The sequence below is a fragment of the Coffea arabica genome, chromosome 4e (genome assembly GCF_036785885.1).
Source record: "Coffea arabica cultivar ET-39 chromosome 4e, Coffea Arabica ET-39 HiFi, whole genome shotgun sequence".
NCBI classification, from domain to species: domain Eukaryota; kingdom Viridiplantae; phylum Streptophyta; class Magnoliopsida; order Gentianales; family Rubiaceae; genus Coffea; species Coffea arabica.
Genome location: NC_092317.1, coordinates 43,999,117 through 44,022,560, shown reverse-complemented (window position 1 = coordinate 44,022,560; position 23,444 = coordinate 43,999,117). Strand labels below are relative to the sequence as shown.

Here is a 23,444-nt window from a genome sequence, read left to right as displayed (position 1 = left end):
TCTAGCCCAACACTCAATTGATCCAACTCAACCTCTTAAATTAGTGGACGAGTTGGGCGAGTTTTTGGATTTTGAATATTTTTGTTGACCACACTAATGTGTACTTGCAAGCTGTGAAATGACCAAAAAAACCTTAATAAGGTTTCACGTCCAAGAATTTCGTTTTGGGGTCAAAAGCAGAAAGAAATTCAATAGATTTAAAACTCATTTTTTCAATAACAAAATTCTAAATGGTATATATAATTGGTCGTATAATCGTGCTTACATAGATTATTTTTATACAAGATCCTTCACTAGAGGAATAAAAGGATTGGCTAAATTAACTCATTCTTTTTTAAAAAGTTATTTTGTTGTAAATCTCGTTTACTTGTATTCGAAAACTTTGACCAGAACCGTCCAAGTTTGTGATTTTTGGTTCAAGCTCCAAGTTTAATAGGGTCCAAGCAGATGCTTCATTTGTTCAATAAATTTGTAGCCATAATTGTTAAACCAGTTCGGTGTCAAGGGTTCAACCTGTCATCATAATGGAATAACCACAGGCTGGTTAAGCAAGGATGAGGATAATTGATTTTTCAATAACTTATCATTTAATCGAGAAGACAGAACCAAAGTCAATTTTTAAAGGAACGAGCCAAGTCTTTCACCCCTCTCCCCTTGGTAAATAAACTATCAACGTAATGGAACAATCACTTATCAGGCTGGTTGAAATAGGATGAGAATCATTGATTTTTCAATAACTTATCATTTAATTGAGAAGACGGAACCGAAGTTGACATTATTGTAGATCTAAAGTTCTCTTTGGACTTGAATAGGTTCTAAACATATCTGATTGTCAGCAAATATACACTGATATATTGGGCTACAGTGATTCCTCTAGATGGAAGATATATAAGAGTATCAATTTTATCTTTATTTGTATTATTTTATTAGATCTTTTATATCTATTGATTCAGATCTGTATGTATCTGTGTCATGTTTGTTTGATGTATTTTTTGTCATTAGTGTAGATTTGTTTGAATGAAATGATCTTTTCTATATAAAAAAAAGGAACTAGCAAAGTCTTTTTTTCCCCTTGATAAATAAAAGTTTAGGAGGGGAAATGTTCCTACATTCTAGGTCTACTAGTGAAGGACGTCAAGGCTTTAGCTAACTTGTTTCAATTGTACTCCTTTTATAGAAGAAAATTCGATAATATAGATCATTGTAATAGTTTTAGCCTATATGCTTTAGGCATTTTTAGAGATGAGGAGAGAATATTTGTTACTTCTTAAATATCGAGGTACACGTTGGATGGTTTTTTGAATTGTTGCTCAAATATTATAAGTTTTTTTATCAATATAATCATCTATTGTTTCCAAAAAAAAATGTCACTAGTGCATTAGATAGATTACAATAAATCTTACAGGTCGTCTCAACGTCATTTTAACCAGCAGTTCGACTCAAATTTGAATAATTGCAACACAAGTCCTAAATCCTTACTAGTTGAACCACAACAAATTTGTGAACTAAGTCTTTGAACTTTACACAGAGTCTATAAATATTACTAATACATAAAAAAATGTTATTTCATGGATGGATTTCATAGGTTAGGACTTGTCAGTTGGTGGTGAAGAACAGTAGCAATGGCCAGAGAACAATGGTGGTGGCGACTGGTCATTGACATGTTAAAGATAGGAGCAAAGTTTCAAATTGCAACCAAACACCTGAAAATTATATAAATACAAATCTTTTCCTAGAAAATAATTTCAACAGAAACTATTTTACATCTAATTAAACAGACTCTATATGTTGAAGAGATTTGTGAAAGTGTTTTGTTTTTATTAAACAAATATATTTTATCAGGCAGTTTAAGTTCTGCGGCAGACTTCGACCACCTTTTTAAAATACTTTTATCTTATTCAAGTTATTGGGTGAACACCCACTTACTTTTTCTCTTATTTTGAGTTCATAGAATATGAAAAAGTTCCTCTCCTACAACCTTGGCTGATTTATTTATTTTGTGAGTCTTCAATTCTTTTTAAAGTTTTGATCTAATAAAAAGTATGGCTATTCCTATTCAAGCAAGGATTTTCTCAATCACTAATATAAGTTTATCCTTTCTTATATTCAAATTATTTTTCAATTTCTTTAGGCATGTTAAGATTCAAAAAATCCTTCTTCCCCTAACTAGCTTGATACGTGAATAGGTACTTTTGGACATAGAATAGATTTAGAGTGGTATTTCAAAACTAATCTATATTTTTAACATATGAAATGAGATAGACATGTTAATAGAAGAATCCATGGATAGGGTTTTGTTATTAGATGGTCTTTTTTGGAGAAATAGATATCATAAAATTTCAAGTTGATATAAAATATCAAACAACTAGAATATTTAATCTGAAAAGATTCGTAGATAACAAGTGTGAACTTATTTACAATCACAGAAGATGCCGACACAACTTAGACTGGAAATTTGTAGGATGTTGAGAAGAAAGTTCTACCAACAAACGTTCAATAGTAATACTACTAAAAAAATAAGAAAAAGTTTTTACAATAACAATTTAGGTAGCATTTGAGATTGGCCTGCTGGAGTTAGACTTTTTAGTTGCTAAATTTTCTTCTTGCACAGCAAAACTTTCTTTCTCCTTCAGGATTTGTCGATTCTCTTCAAACTCTCTTCTTATATACTTGAATTGTTGGATGGTAGTTAGTGTTGGTTGAATCAACAATTGCTTTTTTCTTCAATTATCTGATGTATCTTCTAAAGCCATCCAATACCAGATGATGACATTTTCTAAAGACAGGATGAATTAATTGGCAAGTTGATTGTTCAGATTTTTTTTTTTCTAGTCAACTTGGCTGACAATTTTATTATTGCTCTATCATATTATCCTAAATAAGGAGTTCTTCATCATTCACGACATTTGCTAGATCATTTTCCTCTTGGCTGTCTTCATCTTGTTTCTTGTATCTTCTGAAAAATTCCTTTCCTATGGAATTCCACTAATTTTTTCAGCTGAGTTCTCTGTATAAATTTTATATCAGGGAATTTTTATCCACAGTAACTCTTCTAATAGTCATCTTGTAATGCAACAGGCTACTAGGAGATGGTGGTGGAGGCGGTGTTATCCAAGGTGTCAATGGAGATTTGGTTATTGGTTTTTCTGCATTTTTTGGACATTGTTCAACTGTGCAGGCAGAAGCTAAGGCTAGCTAATCCAGATTCCTTGTATTTTTCAGATGGATATCTATAATTTTTTCTTCATCTTTACTGCTATATATATTGGGTTTGGCTAATAATTTGGTTCCCTAACCTAATTCACTAGTATTTGTTTCTATTACTATATAATCATTTTCTAAAGAACATTTAATTTTGGTAAATATTTACATATTTCTTTTATCCTTTTAACTAATTCTATATCTTGTGTATTAAAATATTTCTGACCTCCCGTTTTTATTTTACTATATAATGGTCCTCACTACCTCTTTTTAGTTATTAACTGAAGACAAAATAGAATAGTAAATTATCTAAATAATCCTAGACATAAATTAGAACATAGCCATATTGATTAGAATAAAAGTTCTGGACACTTATTAGAGACACTTCTGGTATTTCAATGGGTAAAAATTTACTAGGAAGGTCTCATTTCCTATATTAGAGCTAGAAGATTATCTTTTATGACAACAATAGAATAATTAAAAGACGAAATTTTGAAACTTAGAATCACAATTAGAAAATTATAAATATTTTAATAACATTAGCAACTCTTGATACTATCATAGACTTATTAGGAAGAAGGAAATAAAAGACAAAAATAAGATTAGTTAGACAACAAATAAACTCTGTTGACTTTTGAAAAAGAGAGAATATTTAATATTGGAAATTAGTGAGTATAATAAAAGAAAATTGTTAACTGATAATTTCTAGTTAAATTGTAATATGGAAGGAAAACAGAGACATATTATTCACAGTGAAGATAAACAGTGTAATACACCAGTGGATCTACTTAGAAATCTATCAGATAATTTGAAAGAAGAATTAGATAAAAAAAAAAAAAAAAACTAAACATGAAGAACAACTAGTTAATAAAACGAATACCGGAAAGATTAGATTACATAAAGAGTAAATGACCAAAATTGTCACTAAATTATTCAAAATGGCGTAGTTTGGTCACGCAACTTTTTTTTTTTGGCCAAAAAGATCACCGAACTGGAAAAAACGATCCCTTAAGATCACCTTCTGCTAAATTGACATAAAAATTGACGTAAGCCTTTGGGCTTCGGAAGAAAAAAAAAAAGATCACCTTCTGCTAAATTAGCCGGAATTGCAAGTTTTTAGGGATAAAAATGTCCTTTTCCTCATTCCTTTCGCCTGAACAGCCTTTGGAAAGTAAGATACGAAAGAAAGCAATCTTCGTCAATATCATTATTTCACTCTGTGTGCATCAAGATCATCACGGACGCGGGGCTGGAGCGGTTGACAACCGCTCCGGAAGGTGTAACACCATTTGTACATGGTGTAACATCATCTGTACAATGTGTAACAATTGAACAACAGCGAATAAAATAAAACACCATTTTTGTGGGTCCCACACGGCGTGAAAATCGAGTTACAAGACGTGATCTGAACCGCACAAATTTTTTTAGCTTCATCCAGGCCGTGAACTGCCTGGGACGGTTGTCTCTGACAACCGTCCAGGCCCCTCGTCCAGATCATCACTGTCATTGTCATCGTCTTCTTCTTTGTCTTCTACTTTGATATTAGGCTGTGATGATACTTATCTTTCTATTTGAGCTGTAATTTGCACATGACGGTTACGGGTCCGTGATTTGGCTCCTGATGGCAATTAGTGTGTTTGGATAGGAGATTGTTTGGGATAATTTTTTGAAAAAATATTGTAACACTTTTTTGATGTGATATATGTGAGATAAAAAGGTGATTGAAAATTGTGTTGATGATACAAACAAGTCAGTGTGTGTAAATAAAGTGTAAATAATATGTATTCCAAACAATTTGAAATTATTTTCAATGGGCTCCTCCCTCTTTGCCTATTTTTTTGGTCAGATCTGAGCTTTTTTCTTCTGTTTTTGCTTTACATAATTTTAGCTTCATAGAATGAAGCAGCCAGGAGATGGGTTTTTGCTCCTCCTCTCTGCTTAGCTTATGATTTCTTCATAACCCGGTTTGGGATATTTTGAAACTTAGATCTAGTCGTAGGGGAAGGAATGGAGGGGAGGAGAGAGAGTGCTGTGGTGCTGCTGGAGGAGGAGGAGGAGGAGGAAAAGAGAGAGTGACGTTGTTGGTGATTTTTATTAATTCCATTTACCTCCTATAAAGTTTGGCTAAAATATGGATTAACCCCTAAAATATGGTTTTTCTTTCAAGAAAAATTGTGTCAATTAAAATAGGATGTTTCTATCCTGAGAACCTACAATAGTAGGTCAAGTTTGCTTTTTTTTTTTTTAGTTGATTTACAGGTTAAATTAGTTAAAATGATTCTAATAGTCTGTTTTAGGAAGTTGAGTGACCTTTTTTGCCACAAAAAAAAAATTTGATGACCAAAATGTACTATTTTGAATAATTTAGTGACCATTTTGGTTATTTACTCTTACATAAAAGAGTAAAACAAATAAGGGTTATTATCACTTTACCTTCTTAACGTTCAATGTAACTATCAATTTTCCCCTTAACGTTACATTTTAGTCACTGTACCCCCAAAACTAAAGGTCAAACTTAGCGGAGTTTGTTAATTAAAGTGAAAAGACATGTTTAGTCTTTAAAATTGTTATCACTTTATCCCCATAAACTATAGTTTCATTATCAATTTATCTCTTATTGTTGTTTTTTAGGCAATTTATCCCACCGTTAAACTAACTTAACAAGTTAAGAAACTTTAGAAGAAAGTACACTCCTCTTTGTATAATAAAAATAATAAAAAATTTAGAATGACTTTTCTTCTTTTTAGTATCAAGAAAAAAAAGTCAAAGTATTAATCTCTTTCTTCTTGACAATCTTATTAATATTGAAAAAAATAGAAAGATGGGAAGGAGGAGGCGAGTGGGGGAGGGAGCTCAATTCTTTTTTTTTTTTAAAAAGAAAGAATTAAATATTTTTATTATTTTAAAATTATTTTATTTTTCTGTTTACCATTCAATTTTAATCCTAATTTTGACAACCTTAAACTAATACGATAATATTATACTCTTCTTTATTTTTTTCTTTGCAAAATCTAATTTTCTATCTCATTCTTTATTTTTTTCTTTGCAAAATCTAATTTTCTATCTCATTCTTTCCTGTCTCTTTTTCTTTTCCTAGTATTAATAAATATGAAAAAAGAAATTTGAGAAAATTCTTTTATTTTTATGTTTATGGATCTCTTAAAGTGAAAAAAAAGAAGAATAACCATGCCAACTTTTTATTTTTAATTATATATAAAAAGGGTAAATACATTTAAAATTTTTTTACCATACTAGTTAGATTAACGATGAGATAAAATGCCTTAAAAATAAGGTTTGGGATTAAATCAATCGTATCACTATAATTTATAGGGATAAAGTGATAATAACAATGTAGTAATGCTATAGAATAAAAGGATATTTTTATCCAAAATTTCTTAACATATTGAATTGAATTACTTATGAGAGTGAAGTGACTAAAAAATAACGTTAGAAGGTAAACTAATAGTAGTGATATAGTTTAAGGGGGAAAAGTGACAATAACCTAACAAATAATCTGGAAGAAAGTTTTGAATCTTGTAATGCATATTGTTTAAACAAGAACCCAAGGCACCTAAAACATTAGAAATTGAAATAAGAAATTCCTTACAACATGTAGATAAACAAATTAGTCAGGTTTATGGGCAAGTTTAGAAATTAGAAAATATGCAAATAAAATTTGGAATGAAAATTAGAAAAATTAAAAGATTACATATGGTGAATGAATAACCTAGAATATGTAGAAGCACAAAAGAAGCAAAAAAAATATCACGAAGATCCGAAAGCACTTAATAAGTATCAAGGAATAAGCAAGAGAGATCAAATACAAACTAGATAATCCAACATATAAATTTTATTAGTATTAAAAATTTGAAAAATTAAATAATCTAGAAACAAAAATAGATAAAAAAAAAAAGTTAAGACAAAAAAACTAAAGTTGAAGAAGTTATAAATAGTTTAATAAACCAATTTAAGAATATTAGCTTAGGAGATAAGGACAAAGAAGATAACTAGAAATTCAAAAGACTAATTACTAATCAATGTTATAATTATGAAACATTCTAGACTTAGTTTTCTCAAAGTAAATTTAGTATAAGCCTGATAACTAGGGTAATGAGTAGCAGAGAAAATAAAAATGAAGCAGTCAGGGTAGAACAATTAATAAATGTAGAAAACCAATTAGAAAATTTTAGGCATAACAAAATAGAACTAATTAAATATTTTAGGTATATCAAAAAAAATATTTTGAGTAAATTCATATTATATCAACATTATAGTGATAGATTCGTTTCTTGTACCCATGAGTCTCAAATGGTTAAATTAGATGTGACAGGCAAATAATAATTTAGAAATATGGATAGTGTCATGTTACTCATGTGGGAATGATTGTAGTAGGCATTGAAGGTCTATATAGAGAAGGTATTGGTTACTTTATATGGCAATCATTTTACAGATATATAGCAAGTTTTGCTAGGAACCATATAATTAGATATGAATAATAAAGGTGGATTAGTATATTTTTGTATCACTTTACCTATGGAACGGTATATTTTTGTATCACTTTACCTATGGAGCTGTAACACTTTACCATCCCGAACTTCAAAAATGTATATTTTTGTCCCCCTCAGTGAATTATTGTACTTTTAATTTTGCACATTTTTCTTTCCAAATTACTCCAGTCTTCCTGTTTTCTCAATACTCAACTTTTAGCTGGTTGGATTTTCTTAATATATATTCGCCAAAATATTTTGCTATTATATGATACGTTGTTGGGTATTAGTTTAATTAACTTATTGTATAGACTTATGTATAATTTAGTATTAGTTTGAATAAGACTCCCCTCGCTCCCTATGTAATGTCCTACAGCGACCAAAAAAATAGAAGCATTCCTTTATAACATCTAGTCGGTCAGGTTACTAATAACTTTGGATTAACCATTTTGAACAAGTGGTTTTAGCTCAAAAGATTAGTGGGCCAACCTAACAGGCGCAGGACGTTACAAATGATATCAAAATAAATCTTGCATGGAAATAAGATATTTTTTTCATAAATTTTATATCATTTTTTCTTTTTCCTTGCACATGATAATGCAATAAAGTTCTTATTTTTTTTCTACATTTACTGTCATATCTTCTCAAAATCAATCTTATGACACCAAATGTTTAAGCATAATTAAAAGAACTAGAACCGTAATCCAAAAAAATCAAACCTAATTGGAATAAAATCGAAATCGAAATCAGATTGGAATAAGAGGTTTAACAATTGTAATTGTAACCATCCTTATAAGAGTTGGTTCAGGTTCTATCTTTTAGAATTCGATTCTAAAATAGCGGTCATGTCTATCTCCTCTTACCAATCTTCATTTGCCACATCACCAGGAGGCCAATCCCCTTTTTCCACATGGGCGGGCGACCAAGGTGAGGTGGAAGGGATCTTTACTCTTATAATATATGGTTAATAAGCAAAAGTTTACACAATTCAGGAGGTGATTGGTAATGTTTGAATTTTATAATAAATTCATCCCATCTAGTTTTTATGATCCACAATGGAGTGTAATGATGCGTGTAATACCTGCCATGACATAGGTCCATTACACGGACACCCATTGTGGCCGTGTAATACTCATTACACTCATCATCAGAATGATGCGTGTAATGGGTGGGTCAGGTGTGAAATCCGGCCATGGATTCGAAACCCAATTATGAAATATGGCCATGGATTCGAAAAGGTAAAAAATTCAATGAAAGTTAATAATTTATGTTTTAAAAATAACAAAATTATTTTTAAAAAATTACTTTATTTATTCATGCAATATGAGTTATGCATTATTAAAATAAATATTTGATTTAATTGTGGATCCATGCTATTACACCTTATAAAGTGTAATTCATTGTGAATGAGAGTATAATAAAAGAGGAGAAAGTGGAATGTTGACGTGACATGTGCATTACGTTTCAAAAAGCGTAAACCATTGTGGACGATGATATGTACTCCTAATGGCACAAAAATCAAAATAGAAAAGGCCTTCCTACAGGTCCACCTTTAGCGCTTTAGGCTTATTGTATATTTTCTCAGCCAAAAATCTGCCAGGTTTCTTTTTCTTTTTCTTCTTTTTCGTCATAAAGTTTTGCCTCATTATTAAGGAAGATCCCATTAGAAATTTGGCACCATTTAGGAGCCAGTCTGTAAAAAGGCCACAGTTTTCTAGCATCCATGTACCAACTGCATATCTTTAGTCGTTTATCTCATCACTTCATTGCTTTTATAACACTGGAAGAATATGCATATTCCAAAAAATTTATTATGGCTTTTAGATTAAAGCCACAATTTCGTTTCTTTACGCTAAAAGATGTTAGCCAATTGCATGACTTCCCTTCAAAGCTTCAAGAGGAAATACTTGTACTTTTCAAAATTTTGTCCTTTTTTTTTATTGCTTTTGGCACTTCCTAAAAAGTTTCAATTGTTTCCACCACCGACTTCCTTTCAATTCAATTCGGACAATAGTAGTCGTTGCAAGGACAATAAAATGCATATGGTTGCTGCTACATATATTTTTTTTTTGGCATTAAACTTTCAACCACTGACTATTTTCCTTAGTCTCTAATCTTTTGCTAACATAAAATTTCATACTAAAATAACCAGTGGGACAGCGAGAGGTCAATTTGTGCTATGAAATTATCTTCTCCCTCTTTAAATACATATTAATAAGTTTAACATTCAAGAGATCAATGAGATCTAAAATGTTAGGAGAGTTTGCATACTTTAATCATGAAATCTCGGGTACAAAACCCATAGGAATGGAAAGAACAATGTTGGAAGAGTTTCTCCCCCATAAAGGGATTGACTTTGTTCGAATATAATTAGTCGCAAACCGTAAAATCGATGCGAATATCTGTGATTTATACAAAAAAAAAGTGTGGTTTAAAATGTGCTAAATACATTAAAAGAATTAAAATTGGGAAGTCAAATGAAAATTTAAAAATTCCAGAGGTGCTTAATGATATTGTAGAAACCTCGAAAACTTTAGAACAGTTCTGAAATGATCCCAAAAGGAAAACCGATTCGGGGTTTATGCTGTTGCTTTCATCCTTCGAACACCTTAAAATACATTTTGACCAAGACCACGAGAGGGGTTTATATCACACATATATAGGCTTGCAGCATAGATTGACAGAAATGGATAAAATGATCCCAGCAGATATCATCTCACGAAAAAAAAAAATTCCTTCAAAATGATTTGTGAGGTTGCACATTTGGTAATCCTACTACCTTTACCCTAACACAATAATGTAACCTTGTTTAAAAGCGAAGGCAAGAATTAGTTTGCAGTCTATTCTTTTTCCCTTTCTAAGACTTTTCAAATAAATGGGTTTCAAGAGATTAAGGACATAAATTTAGAAAAAATTATTGATAATTGACTGCATTGACACAATTGAAAAATTTTGAAAGTGAACTGACATTGAAATTTGCCAAAGTTTGCAGTCTATTCTTTTTCCATTTCTAAAAATTTTGAAATAAATGGGTTTCAAGAGACCGAGGACAAAAATTTAGAAAAAAATTATTGATAATTGACTGCATTGACACAACTGAAAAATTTGGAAGTGATATGAAAATGAAATGTACTAAGGGTCCGTTTGGTTGGACTGAAAATATTTTCCTACATCGAAGTCATTTTCCTGGAAAATCACTTCCTTTTTCATAATTTTCCAGTGTTTGGTTATTAACTGAAAATATTTTCCAAATTTCTTTTTTCCTAATTTTCCGATGTTTGGTTTGTCAATGAAAATATTTTCTGATATATTTGTTAATATGTTGCAACTGTTTTTCTACTCTCAAAACATTTATTTCATTACAAGTTAATTTTAATTTCTATCCATTATAATCATATTATCATTTTTATAAAATATGTATTCATATTACATCATGAATTCTTAAATGGAATTATTAATGATACTAATGAAATGGCTTTTTATCTTCCTTTTAAAAATAATCATTAAGGGCCGAGAGTCTCTTCTATCAAATTGGATGCCACAACATTTTCTTTATTGTCTCAAATCAGTGATACTAAAAAAAATTAGATAACCACTGCACTAGAAACAACATCTTTTGTGAAATGAACTAAATAAAACACATATTTTATGGTACAGAATTAGAACCATTGGTACATAAAAGCACCTATCAAGCCTAGAGTGACTCAAATCCCTGCTTTAAATGTTGTCAGCCTCAGTTGGATCAAAAATCTGGAACAATTCAATACATACAGAGGCAAATATATGCCAAAATATAAAATATTGCTCAACAAAAATGAAAATCACATCTCCAAATGGAAAACGGTCCCAAAAATATCAGTTGCCCAGGTAGTAAATAATGGTTACAAAAGTAAAAATATGTACAACACGTCACCAATGTTCATGTGAACATTTTACAGGAAAAAACTTAGTGACCAGAGCTTTGAACAAATCCAGTTGGCCTGCATCTACAACTTCCCATGGCCACAGCAAGTGGCAAGGTACTCAGTCAGCCCTCCTTTTTCCACTTCTAGATCACCTCTAAGGTTCAATGGTGCTGAAAAACAACCAGGAAAAATAAATATCTTAACACGTGAGAGAAGCATCAAGTCCACCCGTGAAGCACAACCTATTATAACTCAATTGCTCTAAATAAGACAGGTAAACGAAATAACAACAATAGCAACAAGAATGAAAATCATGACAGCCCATCTAATTCTAAAATCATGACAACAAGAATGTATGCTCCCAGACCTAATAAGGTTCAAAATCCAACTTCTCTTCTTTTTTTTTTCACCAGACGCTCGTTCCCCTGTACCTCAAGCTTGAACAAGTGCGACATGATGTGTACAGGAGCAATCGGGACAACCAAAAGCTTGATGACCACAAGTCTCACGTATTTGCTGATTGTGATGGCAATCTTGGATGGTTATGTTCTCCTTCGTAGGTGACAATCAGCATTGAAGGCTCCTCCAAGCATCCTCCACATGCTTTATGGCAGGGCAGCCTCTCATGTTGCTGCACTTGTAGTATCCCCTGCACAGAGATCAGCGAATGTTGAATCTAGGCACTTGGAGATCAACTCTTCTCCTCAGCCCTCCCACATTGAAGGCCGAGATAAGATTAAATGTTAGGCTCATAAAATAATTATGTCACGACTTCCAAGAAGCTCTCAAGCACACCAAGAATCAGAGAAACATAAAACGCAAATAGGATTGGAGAAGAAACAAATCCTTCCTTTTGCCAAACTAAAACTGAATCAAAGACGAGCAACAATTCCTGGCACTATAGCGTTTTCACTTCAAAATTCAAAGTGGATGAGATGCAATTAAAAGCTAAACTGTAGATCACTCCACTGAGAGGGCACAGTAAAGTAAGTAGGTCAAGAAGCATAATAATAAATAACTGATGATTTTTCTATGGATTTTACTGCAAGTCAAAGCAAGCTCCATCATGGAATAGCAGAGACTAGCAATGTACCTGGGATGAGGTGAACCTTTGATTGGTTTCTGGCCATACTTCCTCCAAGAGTACTCATCGGGAGGGATATCCGCAAGCTTGTTACTGATAGCAGGTACTTTGATTGATCTCTTCACCCTGTGTTTCCTGCTAAGGGAATTTTAAAAAAAAATGAAGACAGTGGCCATAAATACCACAAAAAAGACAACAAAATGAAATTTGAAAAATCTAAGAGGACGGAAAATAACAACCTTTTCCTTGAGCAGTGACACCGTCCACTACTTCCACATTTCACACTCCCATCCTCTCCTCTTCCAGAGCATCTTCTCACCAGATTGTAAGAAAAACACTACCCTACCCTACCCTACCCGGATTCTGAGCAAGTTAGAGGGCCGAGACAAAAGCGCCAAGATTAATAATCAGATTCCAAGTATCAAAAACCCCCAAAACTCAGCAGCCAAATTAATTCATTAGCATCAATTAAATCAAATATAGCCCTAATCCGGTAAGAACAAACTAAAACAAAAGCAACCACAAAAATTCATTCAAATCCAACTTCAAGAATCTACACCAGTAATTCTAGACAATTTTTCAAAGGAAAAGGGAGGAAAAAAACTAATAAGGACAAATTTTTCAAACTGATATTGGCCGCTTTTAAAGGAAAAAAAATGAGAGAGAGAGAGAGGAGGGGAAGGGAGATGATCTGTTACCTCCGAAAGTGGATCTTTACCGGAGTTGGAGATGCCGCCTGCGAAGAAGGGATTTGTTTGCTGATGAGATGTCGCCGGAGGCTTTTATCGATGGTATCGCTTGAGGCTTTTATTTGCCGGAGTTGAGGAGATGTCGCTGCGAAAAAGTAAGAGTTTGGTCTTTTCTTGATGAAGAGGCTGTGAAAAGAAGACGAAAGGAAAATAACTTCACAATCATGGATAAGGAAGTTGTTTCCGCCCGTGGGTGTAACTTATTTTCTGTCAGAAATTATTTTCCCAAATTAATTATCAACCAAACAATGGAAAACATGGAAAATGTTTTCCGGAAAACCTTTTCCATCCAAACAAACAGACCCTAAAACCCTAACGTATGCCAGAATAATAAGAATAAACAACGGGTCTATTCATTAAGATGTATTTCACATATTAGATTTTTTAAAATGTAAGATTTATTAGGTAAAATAAATAAATACAAGAGAAAGTAATAATTATTAGTATATATATATATATAATAAATTGGATGGAATTTAGTGTGTTAACAGGTGTCCATTAGGCGTTCGTTAGAGAAATCCATAATAAAAAAACCCTATGTTAAGTGCAACATTGGTCGTTGCAATTAAGAAATGAAATAAATAACGCGAACCTGAATTTGACTCTCTCATGCTAATTTTAAAGAGGAAAGGTTGGTAATGTGTGGATAAATGTTCATTACAATAATGAACTAATCATGCCTAACTTAACGGCTAACAGCAACATGCCAAATAAATACTCCTTTATGGTTAGGCCCTAATAATTGAACCAATTATATATTGCAATTGAATTTGACAAGCCAGTCCTATCTTCCTCTGAAAATCACCTAACCAAAAGTAAATTTGAACTTGTTCATTGGTAGTCAAAAATTGGTCAAAATTTTGGACTTTTGTCTTCAAGCTCAGCATTAACATCAATGAATTCCCTCAAAAAAATCCCTCTTGACGACTGGAATGAGAAAGTAACCTACAAAACATTTATTTCTTCGTGTTTGGTCTCAATGAATTTTGGAATTTTGTACCAGAATATTTGGTATTTGGGGTTATCAACTTATGTTCTTTAAAGACAGTCAAGTACAGCAAACTATATACATTGAAAAGGTATATATCATGACAGATTTAAAAAATATATACAATTACAGCACATAAGTAACCAAATGTGTTGAAGTAGAAAATTAATTAAGCTAATCCAAACCTAACTTAATGGTAGAAGGAAAAATGCAAATTTTTGCAAAATGTTATCTCTTTTTGCGTCAAAGATTTGTTCTGTAAAAGATGATACACATGCACAAACATGCATTGTTCGTCAATTTTCTTGGTAATCCACAATTCTGGTGCAACTAGTGTAATTTTCTGAAGTTTAGATTGCAATTTTCTGGAGTTTTTTTGTATAAAATGTACTGTAGCGATTTAATATTTGTGAGGTAAAAAGATGATTGGGAAACGCGTTCACAGAAAATATAAAGATTTTTTTGATAGAAAATCCCTTTCCAAACAAGTATTCGCTTGAGCTATGCCGTGAATAAGTACCAAAAACATGACTATTGTTATTTGCAACCTAAAACTTTTATATTTTTGAAAAAAAAAATGCTTTTACATTTTGCCCCTCTAGTGTCCAATACCTAGACCATGTTATTAGAGGGAAGGACAACTTTAAGGTATGTGGAATTTCCTCTCATTTTTTCTTAATATTTGCAGCAAGTCTTGTTTATGAGCTGAGTACAATAGTATCAGCATCTTCAACAATGCAAAAAAGGGAAGCTGAATACAATGGTTGATTTGATTTTTATGTTTTTTCTATTCTAATCTTGCTTATAAGCAGAATAGAATTGTTGACTCTAATAGTGTTAATCTTGTTACTACACTATAAAGAAAGTGTTCAAAGTAACTGTTGTCCTATATTTTGTAGTTACTCAATAATTGCTTCATTCATTATGGAATAATTCCGCTTTGTATTGGTAAATTTCATATCTATTATCAGATTGTACCATCAACTTCAATTTTAGATATTTTCTGTCCTGAACTTTCTAATTTGTCCCAATTAGTTTGAATAGTAAAAGGTGTTTACAGAAGTAGATGGAAACAAGACGCGAGCATCATGTTCTCTTTAATTTGTTTCGCTTTTCATCCTTAAACTTTCGGTTGATTCCAACATTGGCCCTCAAACTTCAGGTTTGGAACTTTTTGCACTTTAAATTGCTTTGACCTTCTCATTCTTGTTGAACTGCTTTGTTGACGAAAACAATGCCAAATGCTATTCACATATACCTTTTAAATTCTTACACACCCTTTTCACAAGTGCTTTTGAGGAAAAAGTCTTTCAGTTGAGTGGTGTGTAAAACGTTAAAAAGGGTCTACGCATGCTATTTTGCTATGAAAACAAGAAAGATTCGTGCACACATGAGCATCAATTTTAGCTTTGGCAAGAAATTCAAAATGAGACAAAAAATAAATCCAAATACAGCAAAGGTAACTGCCGACTAGAGTGATATTCCCTCTATTTGTCCTATTTAATAACTCTTTTCTTTTAATCAATAATATTTCTTGGAAGAATTACTCATATATTGGTGATGTTTTCAATACTTCAGAGGGCACGTAATGATTTGAATGACCAAACTCAAATAATGCATCCGGTATATCCAATGAGAAAATTATTGAAATATCAACTAATTCATTCGCGGTAAATTGAAAAATGTAAAGCATTGCAATTTTTCTCCAAATATTTTTTACATTTTTTGTGAACATATTTTTCAATATTTTTTTACCTCACATATATCAAATCATTATAGTACATTTTTCTATAAAAAAACTCCAGAAAATAGCAATTCAAATTGGTTCTAAGCAATTTGTGTTATTATTTTTATAGAAGATTTTTTTTTTCAATTTTTTTTTTCTTGAGATAGCTAGACTGACCAAAAAATTTCAATAAAGGAGCTATTCAATTGTAGTTATAGGCCGAAAAAAGAGATATTCATTTTCAATTAAAATTTTTTAACAAGAGCAAGGTCTTGAACTCTAAATCTCCTACTTATAATTTCTCTTATCTTATCATTCAATCTAATCTTTACAAAAAAAGAGATATTCAATCCCAGATAGACTAAGCACAAAATTTGTTAGTGGTGTCTCCACCAATTATTCGTCTTATAAAATTTATTCATCCACAATATTCCTTTATCAATTTCTAGAAGTAAGTCAAGATACTACCATCGATGATAATTTCTCAAATTTGAACCGTTAAAAAAAATTAGATTAATATTTTTACACTGACAATGCATATAATAACAGATTTGAATACATTATTATATAAGCAAAATTTAGAATAAAATTTGAGATAACATAATATACATTTAGACTTATCAATGTACATTTTTTTTTTTACTAAACCAAGAGAGTACTATGGCAATATCTTTGAAATTTTTTTTTTTATTGCAGGTGAGATTTAAACCCTCAGTTACAGCTCAAGGAAGACTTATCCTTCCCTGGTGGCCACTGAGGTTGGACTTATCAGTGTACATGCGAAGGTACATTGTTAATGTAACAAAGATTTTTTTTTAAAAAAAGTACGAACCAAATACAATTCACGAAGGAATGGAAGTTAAAAGTATGTATCCATGTGGATTGACACATTGCCGAATTCAGTATTTATCCCTTTATGGATTTTTTTTTTTTTTTGGTCAACACAGAAGTGTTCGGAACCATTGGGCCCGACTAATCCTCTACGGATGTGAGAGCCCCGCCCCAAGGTTCATAGCGCATTAGCTCTCCCGAGGGTCGAACCAGTGACCTGCCCCTAAAGAGGAGACTACGAAACCAGTTGATCTGCGGGGGCATTTATCCCTTTATGGAGAACGGTACACTTCCAGTGCTAAAAAATACGGTATGTCAAGGACAAGTGTATATACACAGTGGACTGGTTGGAGAGAGAATCTAATGAGTAAATGACGCACAAATTTTCCAACAACACATCAAAAAAATCCAAAATGAGATATGCTATGAATCAGGGGAAGAAGAGTATAGGACCCGCATATGTTGACAAATCCTATGTCTCTTCTAATGTAAGTTATTCTTTTTTCCTTCTCTCTCCTTTTCTCTCTCTCTCTCTCCATCATCTTTGTAAAGAGTGGGACCCGTCAGATCCAAAAACTCCAAATATTTTCTCACAGTTGTTGAGCCTATAGCTGTGCCCATTAGTACTACATGACAATCAAAATCCCTCTTTTTTCTTAACTTTTCTTACAAGTCTGCAATATCCCATTTTCAGCATTCAAGTGCTCAGAAAAAAGAGGAAAAGCAGAAATAGATAGATAGTATACAAATTTGAGCTTTTTTTCTTCTGTAAACTTTATCTTGTTTTCTGGGCTGTGATAATAGTTAATGGGCTCTGCTTATTTCTTTGCTTTTGCTGATGGTTGCTCTCAGCAGTTGAAAAGTGGGATAGGAGATATGAATTGGGGTTGGATTAATGGGTTGATATTTCAAAAGGGTTCTTGAAAGAAGAGGTTTTTAGGCTGTAATTTAAGGTAAAGTTTCATACTTTCCTGAATGTTGCAAGAAAATGATAATGGGTTTTGATTACTTTGTTGCTTTCTTATCTGGGATGCTCTGCTGTTCATGAATTTCTATGATTTTTCAGTTGTGTATTTGTATGGATATCTGAATTGGTATGCATGAATTTATGAGTATGTGATGTATGAATGCATACCTGTGATTTTGATGAACTGATTTGCAGAAAGATGTTGGCTTTGATATGCCAAATTTGTCCTGTATATACTCTCCACTTCACTTTTTCCATGATTTTGTCTTGAATTTTGGAGTGTCAATGATGCTCTACGGTTACTTTGTAGATGATGGCAATATTAATGAATTTACACATGGGTAGATGAAATCTCTAAGGTTTTTAGGCGCACAATTGCAGTTTCAAATTTTTTATGTCAAAAGATCTGCAGTTTCAAATTTGAAATGATTTTTTTTTTCTCAAAGGGCCAATTTACTAACTTCTTTGTTAACCATTACACTTCAAGGGATTTGATTTTTGTTTCCTCACAACTCCTGATCCCTACATATTTTTTTCCTGCTTTTGGTTTAATTCCTGGGATATTAAGTAATTATATTATTACTTTCTGTGAGTTTCAAATGTTCTTTGCATTCTCCCTCCACCCACCGCCATTATTAATCTGATGTGCACTGTGACGGTGCACTATTTATTTGTTTTTCTTCACTTGTGTATCCTAAAGATCTTGGTTATAGTTGATGTTTGATACTGAAGATTGCCATATGCTTTTGTTTATTTGTCTTTGTATGTGAGTTCTAGACTTCAAATGCCTATACATCTTGTCATCGTTGATTATGGAATTTGTTTGTTGAGACAGGAAAATGATTGAGCTGGTATAGATAATTGAACTTGTTGCACTATAGTTTGACTTGGCTAACTTCTAATTGAATCTGAAAAATCTACTGAGTTTCATCTCCCTCAGTCAGCGCATTATGTACTCTGGGATCAGTTCAACTAGCTGGTACTACGCAAGGAAAGATGTCAAAAAATAGACAACATAGTCAAATTGGTTAAAATCTTTGTTGTTGCGATGCAAACTTATTTATTCGAATTGATTTTGAATATCTTGGTTGAGTAAATTTAGATGATTATGTCTCTTTTGCGGTATGCTGAGCTTCATTCCAAGCCTGTGGAATTTCTGTTTACATAAAAATTGAGTTTAAATGTATCATAGAGTTCTTCACTAAATAAGTAAACTATCTTTCATTTTGTCACCAGCAGCGGTTGAAGCATTATTAGTTCTGATATCTTGATTACGTATCTTCGGTTGAAACTGACTGTTTCCTTCTTGAATTGTCCATAGGAAGTGGAGCAAAGATGCAGTGTACAAGCTATCTTTCTGGGTATTATTATACTAGAGAGCAAAATGTTGATGCTAGTGGGAGCTTATGGCAACAATTCAACAATGGTTTCTTCTGTAGAAGTGGCAGAGACTACAATATTTTGTCTCAGCAACCAATGACTGATCAGTATTTAGCTTATAACAAAGAAATATTAAGGCAGACAATGCTAAAGCATGAATCATTATTCATGTATCAGGTAAAAGACATTCAAAAATTGATTTTAAATGCACTGCATTGGACTATGGTTCTGTAGACACTGTTTTAATTATCATAATTTAGGTTATTGGATCCTGGAACTTGTCTGTGTTCTATTTTCTTTAGTTTTTGATAATGATTTCATTTATTGCTGGCTGAGTTGTTGTGGTTGTTCAAATGAGATTTTGTGTCGTTAAAGGTATGCCTTATATAAATGGCATAGGATCTGGAGTTCCTGTACCTTCTTTTATTGGAGTCTTCTGTAACTGTGGCTATTTTATTCGAAAAGTTTGTCTATGGCCTTTGAAACGGGAAAATTTTGTTGGCGGCCTTTGAAATAGAGCAAATAATTACTTGTGTTTCTTTTCCAGGTTCATGAACTACATCGCTTGTATGGGAGGCAAAGGGAGTTGATGGATGAAATAAAAATGATGGAACTAAGTAAAGATCATCTACGGATGCAAACTTTTGTATCTGGAATGCTGTGTGATACTTCTAAGAAGGCTTTACAGCTTCCAGGATGGCTTTTATCAAACCCAAGAGATGATAAGCCGTCTGTACATGGAGTGGAAAACTTTCAAAGGCCCTCAAATTTTGTTTCAAAGAAGAGCATCCACGCTGGTTCTGATGTTTATCTAGAAGAAAACCATTTGAAAGAACTTGAAGTCTCATCATGTGGAAGGAACAAATATGGGAAGAGAATGTTAAATCTGGAACTTCCACCTGAGGAATATATGGATAGTGATGGAGGCGAAGAGCTAGAGAAGGAAAAATCTTCTGAAGTCTCTCCAGTTCAGCTTGATCCATCTGTAAGATTTGTAGACTCTTCGCCTAAGAGTAATTTAATACTCAGAAAAGGAGCTTCTTCCGATTTTAATTCAAGTTGCAGCAATACAAGTTGTTTGCTTGATTTGAATGCTCCTCTACCTTCTGATGAACCAGTTACAATTTCCAGCAGTTTAGTTGACTCTAACATGAGCAGCACAGGAATCAAGCAACAGGATCCAGATTTATCTGGAAAGCCAAGATCAAAAACCCCTGACTTGATGAGTATTGCTTCTGATGTTCTGGAAGGAAAAGGTTCTTCCCTTAGTGTCTATATTCATATTTCTATTTCCTTTTTTTATTGTCTGAAAAGAGTAAATTAATGCTACCCATGTTTATATCTCCATCTTTAATGAAACCCCTCTTGTTATCTAAATTTAATAAATTAATTCACATATGGTTTTAACGAACTACCTTATCATTATCTAAATTTGCAGCGAGTATTGAAGCAAATTCTGGGCTTCCAGTTCAATCCGCTGGAAAGTTGACCCTGCCATGCAATGATAAAACAATTTTGGGTTCAAAATCAACCAAAAAAGAGCAAGACTTCAATATCAATGAGCTGAGAATGTTAAGCTCATGTGTAACCACCGCATCCCAACTTGTGCAGTTCTCTGATCAAACCAATACAGGAGCATCAGCTTCAAATTCTTCCTGGAAAACATCATACACTGAGGTTCCTATAGCAATTCAAGCACTGCCATGCTTCAGTTCTATACAATTCTCCAGTAAAACTTCCAGATCATCTAGTGGAAGCTCTGTGATTAAGGAGAAGTATTCAAATGGAAATGCAGTACTCTCTTCAAATCTGGGATGCATTACCTCCCATATGAGCTGCACCAGTAATAATCAACCCACTGCTGAATACCTTGCTGGTTTTGTTGAGGACCCAGTTCACCAAATTCCAGTGGATATGGATCTGAATACCATGCCTTGTAACTCAGTGCCTGAAATAGAAGATTCTCAGGATAAGGACAGGAGTATGGTTGGAGAAAAAAAGTGTGAAAATTCTGTAGGGCCATTGAATGGACCAAGAGTTAAGCCAGATTCTGAAGATCAGATAGGTGGATGTCCACATTTGTTAGATCCTCCAATTTCCAGAAGCCAATTTTGTGCATTTACTGCAATTGATTCCAATTCAAATTTATCTGAGGAAAACGACATCCAGAATGGTGAAATGGTTGATCTCCCTGCTAGCCATATGTCTTGTGATTCTTCACACGATTCAGAAAAATCTCCAAAAGATGATGAAACTTGTCCAGCTAACGATTGTGGAAAAGAAATGTCCCAGTTGAAAACTTGTATGGACTTGCGGTTCTCCAACACGGATCAAAAGCATTCCCAGGTACTGACTGAAACAACTGCAGTAGGGACAGATTTGCAGGCACCTATCAGTCCAGACAACAAGGAGCATTCTCCACCTAGAGAAGAGTCCGAGGACAATCAAAGCGAGAATCATGAAGGTACAGTCAAGGAACTTGACAGGATTGCAGCAGAGGTTATTCTTTCGATTATGTTTCCTGGCAAAAAACAAAGTCTCAACACTAGCATGAGTCAACTATTAGAGGTTTCTGTTGACTGCCTAGGTTGGTTTGCTGGGATTGCTTGTACTGTGGCAGGTTCTGCAGAAAATGAATCGGAAGATCATCTGGCTGATGCACCTGTTGGCAATTGCAGTGATCTTGCTCCCAAAGTGCTTGAAAAATTGGAAGCCATGACATTCAAGTCCACAGGAATCAAGGTTGAAGATCATTGTCATATGACCATTGACCAGAAAAACAAGTTAATAGGTGATCCTCTACTGACAAGTGAGGGACAATCTAGAAAGGCAAGGGGGTGGAAGGATTTTCAGTCACAAGATCTACCTTGTGATTCTTCTCTCTGTTCACATGACGCGACTGAGAATCTTCGGCCCATTAAAAAGCTAAGAGCTGCTGCAAGAACAGCTCATGAGAATGTCAAAGTCAGGAAGAAAGTCGGGAGAGTTGGATGTGCCAAAGGGAGGAGGCACTCTAAAAGGTTCCCTCTCAATGCAATCAGCAGAAAGGCGTGCTCGCTTTCAAAACAGAATCCTTGTCAAAGTGAGCAGAGCTTTCTGCAGAGTTGCTCATTTGGATGGGGAAGGAAACATAGACGGCAAAAGCATCGGAGGGCTCGGTCTTATTTTGATCTTGGTTTCACTTAACATGGCTTCTCTGTAAATTACATGGATAGAACCTACTTGTCTGGCTGTAGGAAGATTGATAGAATGATAGGAAGCTAATGAACTTAGCTCTGAAGCCTTTTTGAGCAATGAATGTTTTAAGCTGTGAAGTCGTATTGAGCTGCTTAATGCATGGAAAGACTCTTGGCAATTACTAGAATTGTCGAGATAGGAAAAAGTTGAATCTCCTTCACCACTCTGCTTTGTCTTGTGTCGTTTTTTTTTTGTAGTAAAGGTCAATTACCGCACTCTTGGCCCTATGTACATATGTTCCATATGTACATGTGTACAGAAGCTGATTTTGATTGTACTCCTGGGCAAGGTGGCAAGTGAAAACCTCTTTTGTCCTCTAAGATAAATGACAAATGTATCCATGAAAATCTTTGTTTGGATGGATCTGGGATTTAGTATAGATTTTAAATTTTTAGACAAAGTAACAAATACTTTTCATCAAATTGTGGGGTTGCAATGAATCGTTTCTCCTTTTACACTTCTGCAAATCGTAGATTAGTTATTTGTTTTGAGGGAGTGTTTGAAGCAAAGGTAACAAATGTTTTTTAATAAATTGGAATTGCTTTAAAGTACTTTTCCACTTTTACCCATGGAGAATTCTAATTTATCTTTGTTCTGATTCAAAAAATTTAAATTATTATGTTTATATTTACGTTTTGCGATGGATATTCGATATTGCTTTGAAGTTCTCAAGTAAATCATTTGTGCTTCTGTTTCTCTGTGTCTTTTTGTTAAACAATCAAGTTCTCATATTAAGGATCAATTAAAGTACTTAGGTTTGGATGACGAATCAAGTTAAAAAAAAGAAAAGAAAAAGAGTACTAAGTTTTAGATTTTACTAGTTGTTATCATAATATTCTAACTATAATTACTATTTAGATTGTAATGGAAGCAAACCAAATAAATGAGA

At 33.1% G+C, this 23,444-nt stretch overlaps 1 protein-coding gene and 1 pseudogene across 1 annotated transcript; one reads left to right on the top strand and one right to left on the bottom strand.

Moving 5' to 3' along the window:
* Window positions 1–11,401: 11,401 nt before the first annotated feature.
* LOC113741046 (probable WRKY transcription factor 21) lies at window positions 11,402–18,571 on the bottom strand (annotated as a pseudogene).
* LOC113741170 (uncharacterized) lies at window positions 17,586–22,914 on the top strand. Its single transcript, XM_027268651.2, has 4 exons — window positions 17,586–17,924; window positions 19,260–19,495; window positions 19,866–20,574; window positions 20,757–22,914. The coding sequence occupies exons 2-4, from the start codon at window positions 19,274–19,276 to the stop codon at window positions 22,502–22,504; spliced, it is 2,679 nt and encodes an 892-aa protein (XP_027124452.1). The 5' UTR covers window positions 17,586–17,924; window positions 19,260–19,273; the 3' UTR covers window positions 22,505–22,914.
* The last annotated feature ends 530 nt before the right edge of the window (window positions 22,915–23,444 follow it).